The following is a 12,060-nucleotide window of genomic DNA, read 5'->3' on the forward strand; positions in this document are numbered from 1 at the left end:
TTGAGTTTGATGATTATTATCTTTATTATTATTACTACTATTATAATTATTATTTTGTTGTTGTTGTTGTTGTTGGTATTGTTGTTGATAAAATTGTTGTAATTGTGGTTGAATTATGAAATCCAAATTTTCATTTTTAAAACTGTATCCATATTCAAAATTATATTGAAATTCTTGGTTAAAAGTGGAATCGTTATTATCTCCATTGTTATTACTATTCATTATTTAATTAATATAAAAACAAATAAAATAAATAAATAAATAAAAAATAAAAAATATAAACAATAAAAAAAAAAACAACAAAAAAAAAAAAAAAAAAAAAAACAATAAAATATGTTTAATTTTCTTTTAATTTATTTTATGTAATGATATCCATTTTGGGGATATTTTTTTTATTAAATTTTATCTAGATCTCTAAAACACCATTTTTTTTTTTTTTTCAAAACAATTTATTAAAAAAGTCATAACAGTGTGAACATGTGGTTAACCAAAAATAAAAAATAAAAAAAAAAAAAAAATTTTAAAATTTTAAAACCAAATTGTGTGGTAATTTGGTTTTAAAATTTTTATTTGTGTCAACACAAATAAAAACATTGTTTTATTTTTAAAACTTAAAATAAATTTTTATTTTTTTATTTATTTTTTACAGTTTTGTAATACTATATACTTTTATTTGTTATATTATTTATTTTATTATTTTTTTTTATTTTTTTACTTATTTATTTATTATTTTTTTATTTTTATTTAAAAAATAAATATTGACCTTTTATTTATTTATTCACTAATATACAAGAAAAAAAAAAAAAAAAAAATATATTTTTTTTTAATTACAATATTTGGAATTTCTCAGAGTTTTGATTGTTATTAATATTGATTGGAGGTGATAATGATGGTACTTGTATTGTGACAATAATTTCTTCACATTTTGAATTATAGCTACCAAATAAACCAATTTGAGAGAATCTAGTTTTTTTGTTTTTAATTTCATATTTTATTTTACCATCCTCACTGTAATTATTTTCTAAAGTTTTATATCTCTCTTTAATTGAATTCTTATCCTATTTATATATTAATTAATTATTAATAGAGTTAAAAATATATTTCTATAAATAGTTTTTTTTTTTTTTTTTTTTTTTTTTTAAATAAAATTACGTTTGAAATTTTAGCAACTATAATTGCAATTAATAATAGTAAAGCAATAGCACCAATACCATATAAAATATAAGTTGAATAAATTGCTTGACCTAATCCAATTATTACACTTGCGGCAGCAATGAAACCGAGTGAAAGTATTGATAAGAAAATTATTTGTTTTATAAAATCAGATTTAGTGTAACAAGCGACATTATTTAATTCAGTTATAAATCCACAATATTTTTCATATGTTACCCAACCTTCAAGTACACTTGGAAATATATCATTAAATTTATCACCTTTTGGTTTTTTTAATTTAATTACAATATTTTTATCATCATTATTATCTTCAACAATCTCTAATTGTGGATTATATCTTAATGATTCAATTTCAATGCTATTATTATTATTGCTTTCTATTAAAGATGATGGTGGAGGTAGTGATGTTGTACTCTTATTTAATGATATAAAATCATTATTAATATGATGTTGTTGTTGATGATGATGTTCGGAGTGGTTGTTATTGTTATTGTTGTGATGGGTTGGTTGTGGTGGGATGGAGTCTGAAGATTTATCAAGTGAGTTTATATTATTTTCATTATAAGTATAGTTATTGTACATTTGGGTACTACTTTTTATTTACGATATAGATATCGCCTCAAAAAAAAAAATAATATTTCAAATTTTTTTTTTTTTATTTTTTTTTTTTTTTTTTTTTTTTTTTTTTTCAGGGGAAAGGACAAAAAAGATATTTTTTTATTGTTTCAATTTTTTTATTTTTAAAATTTTTATATTTACAATTTACGAATGGTTTTTATTATTTTTTTTTTTTAAAAATATTATTATAATTATTATTTATATTATTTACAATTGATAGTTTGTCATTGGTTGAATTTGTTGTTTGTAACATTGATATTCATTTGGATTATGAAACACATAGGCAGTTCTAATATAGGTTGGGTATTCAATTATTAATGAAGTTTGGTTATATTCAAATTCTCCATCACCTTTTTCTTTCTTCTCAAAGACACCTTTAAAAATTAATGGATTGTATTTTTGACTTAATACACCAAAAAAGTTTTCATATCCTTGTTCAATACTCTATAAAAATATATATATGTATATTAATATATTTTATAAATTATTTTTATGTTTATTTTTTTATTTTTTTTATTTTATTCTATTTTTTTTCTTTATACATACAATTTTAATTTCAGTATTTTTGGTAAAAAAGAAATATAATACTTTTGAAATTAATGCAATTAAAAATAATAATACACTAACTACTACAGCTGCCCTATATAATTTAGCGATTATAAAAAATACTAATATTGAAATAAAACAAGCCAAGAATATCCAATCAAAAACTTTAAATTTAATTCTATTTTTAAATGATGAAAATGATGATTTTTCAAATAATGCTTCATTGGAAATATTATTTATTAAATCAATAACTTCAATATATTCTTGTGGATTTATGTATGGCGTTAATTCACCATAATAAACATTATTATCAAACAATAATGTTTTTTTACTTTTATTTAATACCAATACATTATTTAATTGTTGTTGTTGTTGTTGTTGTTGATTTTGTGCTTGGATTTGATAGACTTGTGAAGTTGGTTGATGATTTGTTTTTGAGAGTGGTTGTGATGGTAGTGGTGGTACTGATTGTGAAATTGTACCATAATTAACATTTATATTTCTTTGTGATTTGTTTAATAATAATGGAATATTTAAAATTACATCACTTTCGCCACTATTTATATTTTGGTTATATGTATTAATATTAGTGTTCATTTAATTTATTTTGTTTTAATTTAATATTTTATTTTATTTTATTTTATTAATTTATTATTTTTTATTTTATTAATTTATTTATTACTTTTTTACTACTTTATTTTTTAATCCCTATAAAAAAAATAAAAATAAAAACATTTATATATAAATTTTAAAAATTAAATTTAATTAAAAATAAAAATAAATCTTATTATTTAATTTAAAAAAATTAAAAAAAGAAAATCCTGGTCCAACTGAAAATTGAAATTTAATTTTTTTTTTTTTTTTGTTTTTATATTTGTTTTTTTTTTTTTTTTTTAAACTTCGAAGTTACCAGGTTTAAGCCTGGATTATAAAATAAGTTATTTATTATCATAGGACATTTAGATATTTTAAAGATTCAAACTTGAGTTGCAAAAAAATTTTAGAAAACTAATTTTTCAATTTTTTTAAAAATAATAAAAACTTATTTATAAATTATTAAAATAAAAAGGAACAAAATAAAAAAAGTGTTAAATAAGGAATTATATATTATAAATTTTTAAAGAAAAAAAAAAAAAATTAAAAAAAAAAAAAAGAGGCTAAAAAAAATAAAAAAAAAAGGAATTAAATAAAAAAGAGGAAGGAAATTATTATTTTTTTTTTTAGGCTTTTAACTTTAAAATCCAACATTAAAAAAAAAAAGTAAAAATTAAAAATTAAAAATAATTAATAACGGTATTATTTTTAAATGTTACAAATTTATTTATTTATTTCCTTTATTGTGTTTTTTTAATTCAAAATTATTTTTATTATTAAATAAAGTGAAATCAAAACTAGTTTTTGAAAATTAAATTTATTTCCAAAAAATTTTTTTTTTTTTTTTATTATTACAAAAAGAGAGTTTTAAAATCAACATGTATATTGAACTCCTTCGAGGTCAGATAATTCAGCAGATTTAACAATATAACCAAAGGTATGGGACCCACCAACTGGAATTGTTGAGAACCAACTTGGTAATTTATAGGTATTGGTTCCTGTTTTTTCAACTGACCAAATTTGTTCAGCATCAGAATAAAAATTAAAAGATGAAATTGGAGTTGAACCTTGGTTAACAATAGTAGCCTCAACTTGTATATAATGATCAACTTCACCATTAATCCATGAGTTGATAACTTTTTGTTGGACTTGGGCTAAACAAGAAGTACCAGTGGTTGGTGGTGGAGTAATTGGTGGTTGAGTTTCTGATGATGATCCACTTCCTTCACTTGAAGAACTTGATGGTGTTGGGGTTGGGGTATCAGTTTCAGTTGGTGTTGGGGTTTCAATTTCAGATGATGAACCACTATCTACATCACTAGATGAGCTTGATGGTGTTGGTGTTGGAGTTTCAGTTTCAGTTGGAGTTTCAGTTGGAGTTTCAGTTGGAGTCTCAGTTGGAGTCTCAGTTGGAGTCTCAGTTGGAGTCTCAGTTGGAGTCTCAGTAGGAGTTGGAGTTGGACTTGATGAATCTGAACATGTTGGACTTAAAGCAAATGTAACATCAGTACTATTTCTAGAGATATAACCAAAGATAATGGTTTCCTCTGGATTGATTGGACCAGCTTTTCTATAGGTTGGAAGAGTGAGTGAAGTTCCATCATAAACCAATTCCCAAGTATGGTAAATTAAAGAGTTATCATTTGGAGTGAGAATAACAGACTCAACTGAAAGTGTACCAATATTTGTTAAATTTACTTGATAAACGGTGTAAATAATATTATCATATGTCCAAGAATCAAATGCATCTTGAGTGATTGTTAATAAACATTCTACGCCATTTTCAATTGAAGATGATGAACCATAACCACCACTATTAGAGGATGAATCAGTTGTAGGTGGTGAAGTTGGATCGATTATTGACCCACTTGAAGTTGTGATAGCTGGTGAAGTTGTAGTTGAAGTACCTACACTGCCATCGGAATTATCGGAAGAAGAAGAAGTAGTAGTGGTAGCAGAACCTGTCGTCCCGCTATTGCCAGTTGTGGAACTGGCGCCTCCATTAGAACCATCAGTAATTGGTTCTCCTGTTGTTGTTGTAGCACTACCACCACTTGTAGTAGTTGAGGCTGAAGTTGTTGAAGTTGGAGTGGAAGGGGTTGAACTACCATCAGTTGTAGTTGATGAAGTTGTTGTAATCGGAATTTGACCACCAGAAGAAACTACTATTGTTGCAGAAAGACCTTCATCATATGAACTGGTAAATTCAATATTACCTTCTTTAGTAAGTGTTACCTTGAAAATTCCAGGATTTGTAAGACTACCAGAGAAAACACTTGACGAAACAGAACCATCTGAACTTTTTACATCATGAGAATTTCCATCACTTGTATAAAAAGAGATTGTATCACCAATTTGTCCCGTTAATTTTTTTGAAATTGAATCTGAATTCCAATGTACAATAAATGCATTATCTAATTTAATTTTAAAATTAATAATTAGTATATTGGTTTTTATTTAAAATTTACAATATAATTTTTTTTTTTTTTTTTTTTTCAACTTACTTGCAAATGTTGCACTTATTAATGCAAATAATAAGAATAAACTATATATATTTTTCATATTATTATTAAAAATTTATATCATAAACTATTATTGTTTTGTTTTTTTTTTTTTATTTTATATATATTTATATTATTTTTTTTTTTTTAATTGACTTTATTTAATTTTATTTATTTTTTATTTTTTTTTTTATTTAATTACTTTTACAAAAGAAAATAATAAAATTATTTGTAATACTTTTTTTTTTTTTTTGATTTTTTTTTTTTATTTTTTTAAAACTAAAAAAAAAAAATTGTTTAAATACTTAAAATTATTTTAAAAAACAAATTAAATTTTTTAAATTAAAATAATTTAATATTTGGTTATTATTTTTAAAAATGTATTATTTGAATTGATAACTTCTTTTTGCAGTTAAATAACTTGAAATACATGTATAGTTTTTTTTTTTTTTTTATTTTTTTTTAATTTATTTTTTTCAAAATTTTGGGAAATTAAAACTTGGATATTTTCAGATTATTTTGAAAATTATTTTTAAAAAAAATAAAAATTAAAAACAATTCAAAAACTAAAAAATCTATAAAAAATTTTTTTTTTCCATTTTAGTAAAAAAAAAAAAAATAAATAAAAAATAATAAAAAAAATTTTAATTTAAAAAAAAAAAAAAATTAAATAAAAAAAAAATTAAAAATATTGCTAACTGATCAAATAATTGTCCAAGAAAATTCTGTGGGTCTTAAAGAAATTATGATTATTCATTGAAAAGGGTTGAATTTAATTAAAATAAATTAAAATTTATTTTGGGATTACGTTTTTCTTTTTTTTTTTTTTTTTTTTTTTTTTTTTTTTTTTTTTAAATTAAATTTTTTTTATTATTTAAAAAAACAAAAAAAAATAAATAAAAAAAATAAAAACAAAACGAATTAAAGTTAAAAATTAAAATGAAAATATAACAAGTTTCAAAAAAAAAAAATAAAAAAAAATAAAAAAAAATAAAAAAAAATAAAAAAAAATAAAAAAAAAATAAAAAAATATAGGTTTTATTTAAATATTTTCTTTTAAAAAAATAAAACTATAATTTTTTTTTTTTCTTTTTTTTTCTTGTTTTTTTTATTTTTTTTGAATATGAAAAAAAAAAAAAAAAAAAATGATTCATTACAATTACTTTAAATTTTATTGAAAACTTGAACCCTTTGGCATAATCTAATATTTATTATATTTTACATTAATGAAAAATAGATAATCTAGATTGTGAAAAGATTGTAAAAAAATGGTCACCATCGAAAATCATTGATATTTTGAATTTTTTTATTTTTTTTAAAAAGATTTTTTTTCATTTTTGCAGTTTTCTATTCAGAAAAAAAATTTTTTTTTTTTTTTTTTATTATTTTATTTTTTTTTTTTTTCCTTTTGATCAAAAAGTTTTTTTGGCTTCATCACAACAAATCTTCGTCTTACATATATTTAAAAATATATATTATATATAAAAAGAAAATCACGAAGATTGCCACCAACCCATTTTTTTTTTTTTTTATTTTATTTTATACGAAAATTTATAATCCCAATTTTTAAAAATTTTAATTTTTTTTTAATTTTAATTTTTTTTTTTCAAAATTTTTTTTTTTTTTATTTTTTTGTATTATACGAAAATCATTTTTGATGGAAACAAACAACACACAAACAAAATAAAATTTATATATTTATTTAAATTTTGTGTGAATAATAATAATAATAAAAAAATAATTATAATAAAGTATTATTTATTGTTGTAATTTTATAAAAACATTTATACATATACTCCTACATATTTATATATTTCATCACCCCCATACATATTTTTATATTTATATCACAAATTATTTATTTACTTTTTTTTTTTTTTTTTTTAATACTTTTTTTTTTTTTTTATTATATATATATATATATAAATATTGTAATTTTATAAAAACAACGTCAAATACAAGATGACAGTTGATAATTCACAAATACCAAATTTAAACCAACCAGAATCATTTGCAGATTTATGGGTAATTATTTATTTACAATAATAAAGAATAAATAAATAATAAACTAATTTATTTATTTATTTATTTATTTATTTATTTTTGTTTTATTTTTTTAGGATGGTTATGAAAATGTATCAAAAGCAACAGAAAAAGGTGTATTATTATTAAAAGATATAACGAAATTTTTTAAGAAAAGAATACAATCAGAGGATGAATATAGTAAAACTTTATCAAAGTTAGTATTAAAATTTGAACCTATGGCACCTGATGGATATATTGGACCACGTTTAAAGAATACATGGGATCAAATTAAATTGGAGACATTGACACATTCGAATCATCATGAGAATATATGTAATAATATATCGACACATATAATTGAACCGATTGAAGGGTTAATAGTTGATTTGGAACAAAAGATGAAATCCATTCATGTGGATGCCGAGAAATCCTTTATACACTATCAAGAGTCAGTGGCGAAATTGAAAAAAGCCAAACAAAACTATGATAGATTATGTAAGGATTCATTCGAAATCACAGGAGTTAGTAAAGGTGAGACACAGAAAGTACAAAAACGTGCCATCAAAGCGGCCCAAGATGTGATCAAAGCCGACAAAGACTACAGAGCACAAATCAACGAGACAAACACATCACAGAAACAGTTTCTCACCGAACTAATACCAAAGATAATGAACGATTTACAACGTTTGGAGATGGTGCGTATTCATATGGTGAAGAGTTACTTTCATCGTTATTTCAAATCAATGGAATCAACACCACAGAAATTCAATACAGAGACTGAGAATCTACTAAATCTCATCAACTCTATCAATAATGAAGATGAAATTCAAGATTTCGTTAGAAAATCTAAAACCACACATAAATATCCAAAACCATTCGAATATGAACCTTACTTGGATAGATTCACCACACCTCCACCCCCACCACCACCACAAATCTCTTCACCACAATTACTATCACCACGTGGTGATATCTCAATTCAACATTCATCATCATCAAATAGTTTACCAATTTTTCCAACTCAACATCAACTTTTATCAAATAAAGAAAAAGCCGATAATAATATAACAAATTCATTATCATTATCATCTGATAGTTTACAAACAAATTTAAATAATGGCAACAATGGTGGTAACGGCAACAATGGTAGTAATACACCAACTAAAGAAAAGAAACCAAGTAGTTGGGGATTAAAAAGATTTAGTACATCAGTTAGTAGTACATCAGATAGGAAGTTATTGAATAAACAAATTCAATCTATTGGATTAGCACATAATGGTGGTAATATATTCAATTGTAAGATAGAGGATATTATGGTAGCACAAAAGAAAAAGTATCCATATTTAGAGATACCTTTTATAGTTGTATTTTTAAAACATAAATTGGTTGCATTGGATGTATTTAAGACTCAGGGTATTTTCAGAGTACCTGGTAATGTCGTGGATATCAATTCATTGAAGAAACGATTCGATGAGGGTAATTATGAAGTTGCCCCAACTGAAAATGTTTATACAATTGCATCACTTTTAAAACTTTGGTTAAGAGAGATCACTGAACCACTATTCCCATTGACTGTCTATGATCAGTGTATTGAAAATAGTAATAAGAGAGAAAAGATCTTTGAAATCATCTCAAGTTTACCAATACTAAATCAAAAAACAATTAGTTACATCATAGAGTTACTTCAAGAATGTGGTAAATCTGTTAATGTTGAACATAATAAAATGAATTTCCCAAATTTAGCAATGGTTTTCTCACCTTGTTTCTTACGTTGTTCTCATACTGATCCAAATATTCTATTAGGTAATATCTTTAAAGAGAAAGAATTTGTTCAAAATATAATTGAACATTTTAAACCATTACAAGTTAATGATTCTTTAGAAGGTCCACCTTCTTCTTCCTCTTCCTCTTCAACCTCAATTAATCAATCATCAATTGAATCACCACCAACTTCACCACTTAGATCTTCAACAAATTCTAATGCCAATAAATCTTCAACACCAATTAAACCATCATCACCATCACAACAACAACAACAACAACAACAACAACAACAATCATCAACACCATCAACACCATTATCATCTACTACCAATACAAATGTAAAACATAATATATTATCACCAATTGTTGAACAACAATCACCAAATAATGGTAAACAACCAATTGCTCTTACTCAAACTTATAGTCATTTAAATATTGGTAGTGTTCCATTAATTATTAATACTGTAAATAATAATAATCAAAATCAAAATCAAAATCAAAATCAAAATCAAAATCAAGATCAAAATCAAAATCAATCAAAACAACCAATACAATCATCAAATCAAACTCAACAACAAGTATCAGCACCAGCAACACCACATACAGTTGCAGTTAATCCAAAGATTAATCAAATTAAAGCAGAGACTATTACAACACCACAGAAATCAATTGGTGATGGTAATGGATTGATTGGACAATCACCATCAGCACATTTAATGTCACCATCAGAGGTTAAACGTAGATCAAATGCAATTTATTTAGAGGATCAAGAACGTTGTAAACAAAGAATCGATGAATTACATACTCAAGTAAATGAGCTATATTCAGATATTACAACCATTGAAACTACAACCTACTTTGCTATGCAATCATCATTGTTGATTACAAAGTTAACCAAATCATTAGAATCATTCCTAACTATTGACATGTGGAATTTAACTTTACAAGATATTAAAGAAGCAATTGAAAAGAACAAATTCGTATCACCACCACCAATCAATTTCAAAATTCCTTCAAAAATGCCAAAACTATCGCCAATTGAATTGGTGCAAAATGAACAATCATCGGAATTGCTACGTTCTTGGCTATCAAATGTAACCTTGACAGTGAATCGTATCAATGAGTACCTTTGCTATCTTGGTGGTGTCGTAATTCGTATTCATTCACCTGATACTCTATTTGCAATTAGTAATCTTTTCACCGATTACGACTTATCACCACAACAAAATCCAAAATTTGTTTCATTAACACTTGAACAATCTACAATTTTCATTCAAAAAACTTTAGCACTCTTAGAACCATTAAATCCATTCACTTCTGATGAATTAAATATTAATGTAAAAGTACAAGATACCATCACTCCTGCTTCTTTCTCACCTGCTCTAATCTCTGATCCTGATTGTAATAGTCCACCAACAATCTCAAATACTACAAATAGATTATTAAATACAAGTGGTAGTACTGATTTTTCAACAACTCCATTATCATCATCACCAAGTACTTCCTCGACTTCATTATCAACAAATAATAATAATAATAATAATGGTAATAGAAATTTAGATATTAATAATAGTCCAACAATTGTAATTACAAATTCTTCTTTAAATAAGAGTGCATTATCAACAAATAATAATAATAATAATAATAATAATAATAATAATAATCCAACAACTAAATTATCATCATCAACTTCTTCAACTTCAACTACTACTACTACAAATACAAATACAAATACAACAACAAATGAAAAAATTGCACATGCAATTATATCACCATCAAGTAGTACAACATCATTTAAATTTGATGATGATGAAGATGAAGATGAAGATTTATTAGAGATTAATAATAAGTTACATAGTCAATTAACAGAAGAATTAAAAAAGAAACAACAACAATATAAACAACTTATATTCGATATTATTGATATGATTAAAGATAAAAAGAAATTAATGAATTCATTAGATTTAACAAATTCAGACTCTCAATTAGATATTAAATCAATTGCAAAATTATCATTATCCTTAAAGAGAGCTTTAGATAATTTCACTTCAGAAAGTGGTTTCGATATTGAAGATGAACAAGATCCAATCATCAATAAAGAGAATGATTCATTTGTAAACTTAAAAATTATGACCTCTCATTTCATTAGTCGTATCGTTTTAATCTTAACTACAATCTTATCAATTTCAAATGAATTCAATTCAACACTTTACCAATTATTATTACCATTTAATGAAAATAATAATAATAATAATGAAAATAATAATATCAATAATCAATAATAATGAATAATCAATAAATAAAAATAAAAAAAAGAAACCATTTTGAAAAATTTAACAAAAAAAAAAAAAAAAAAAAAATTAATTAATTTTGATCATTGCCAAAAATAGAAATGTTTTCTTTTTTTTTTTTTTTTTTTCAGGAAAAAATAATTTTTTTTTTTTTTTTGTTTTTTTTTTTTTGGCGAATGGTGGCGGGTTATTTTTGGGCAGAAAAAATTAATTAATTAACTGAAAAAAAAAAAAAAAGTAAATGAATTTTCGTAATTCGTTTTTCATTTATAACATTTATAACCATGGAATTGGTAAGGGTAATCACAACAAAAAATATAAAAAAATAAAAAAATAAAATTCATATTTAGGATTTTTTTTTTTTTTTTTTTTTTTAGTTAATTATAAGGTTAAAAATTATTTTTTTTTTTTTTTTTTTTTTGTTTTTCATTTTTTATTTTTAAATTTTTTTTTTTTTTTTTTTTTATGTAGATTTGTTTTCAAATAATTAATTTTATTTTTTTTTTATTTTTTTTTTATTTTTTTATTTTTGTATTTTTTTTAAGGTC

At 22.7% G+C, this 12,060-nt stretch overlaps 4 protein-coding genes across 4 annotated transcripts in view; 1 reads left to right on the plus strand and 3 right to left on the minus strand.

Moving 5' to 3' along the window:
- DDB_G0269622 (hypothetical protein) overlaps positions 1-222 on the minus strand; it is a gene marked incomplete at both ends in the record, with an annotated part of 1,026 nt that extends 804 nt beyond the window's left edge. The window contains one exon of the mRNA XM_641031.1: positions 1-222. This exon is cut by the window's left edge and continues 459 nt beyond it. Within this exon, the coding sequence (XP_646123.1) occupies positions 1-222 (222 nt within the window).
- A 1,776-nt stretch (positions 223-1,998) lies between these two features.
- Positions 1,999-2,934, minus strand: DDB_G0270584 (hypothetical protein; the record flags this gene model as incomplete). Its single annotated transcript, XM_641032.1, has 2 exons — positions 1,999-2,235; positions 2,338-2,934. The coding sequence occupies 2 exons, from the start codon at positions 2,932-2,934 to the stop codon at positions 1,999-2,001; spliced, it is 834 nt and encodes a 277-aa protein (XP_646124.1).
- An 870-nt stretch (positions 2,935-3,804) lies between these two features.
- celB (cellulase 270-11) lies at positions 3,805-5,493 on the minus strand (the record flags this gene model as incomplete). The annotated part of the gene is made up of 2 exons (XM_641033.1): positions 3,805-5,345; positions 5,436-5,493. 2 exons carry the CDS (start codon positions 5,491-5,493, stop codon positions 3,805-3,807), a joined length of 1,599 nt encoding a protein of 532 aa, XP_646125.1.
- Positions 5,494-7,394: 1,901 nt separating this feature from the next.
- On the plus strand, positions 7,395-11,503 carry mgp3 (RhoGAP domain-containing protein; the record flags this gene model as incomplete). Its single annotated transcript, XM_641034.1, has 2 exons — positions 7,395-7,457; positions 7,553-11,503. The coding sequence occupies 2 exons, from the start codon at positions 7,395-7,397 to the stop codon at positions 11,501-11,503; spliced, it is 4,014 nt and encodes a 1,337-aa protein (XP_646126.1).
- Positions 11,504-12,060: the final 557 nt, after the last annotated feature.

This window comes from Dictyostelium discoideum (genome assembly GCF_000004695.1).
Source record: "Dictyostelium discoideum AX4 chromosome 1 chromosome, whole genome shotgun sequence".
In the NCBI taxonomy this organism is placed as follows: Eukaryota; Evosea; class Eumycetozoa; order Dictyosteliales; family Dictyosteliaceae; genus Dictyostelium; species Dictyostelium discoideum.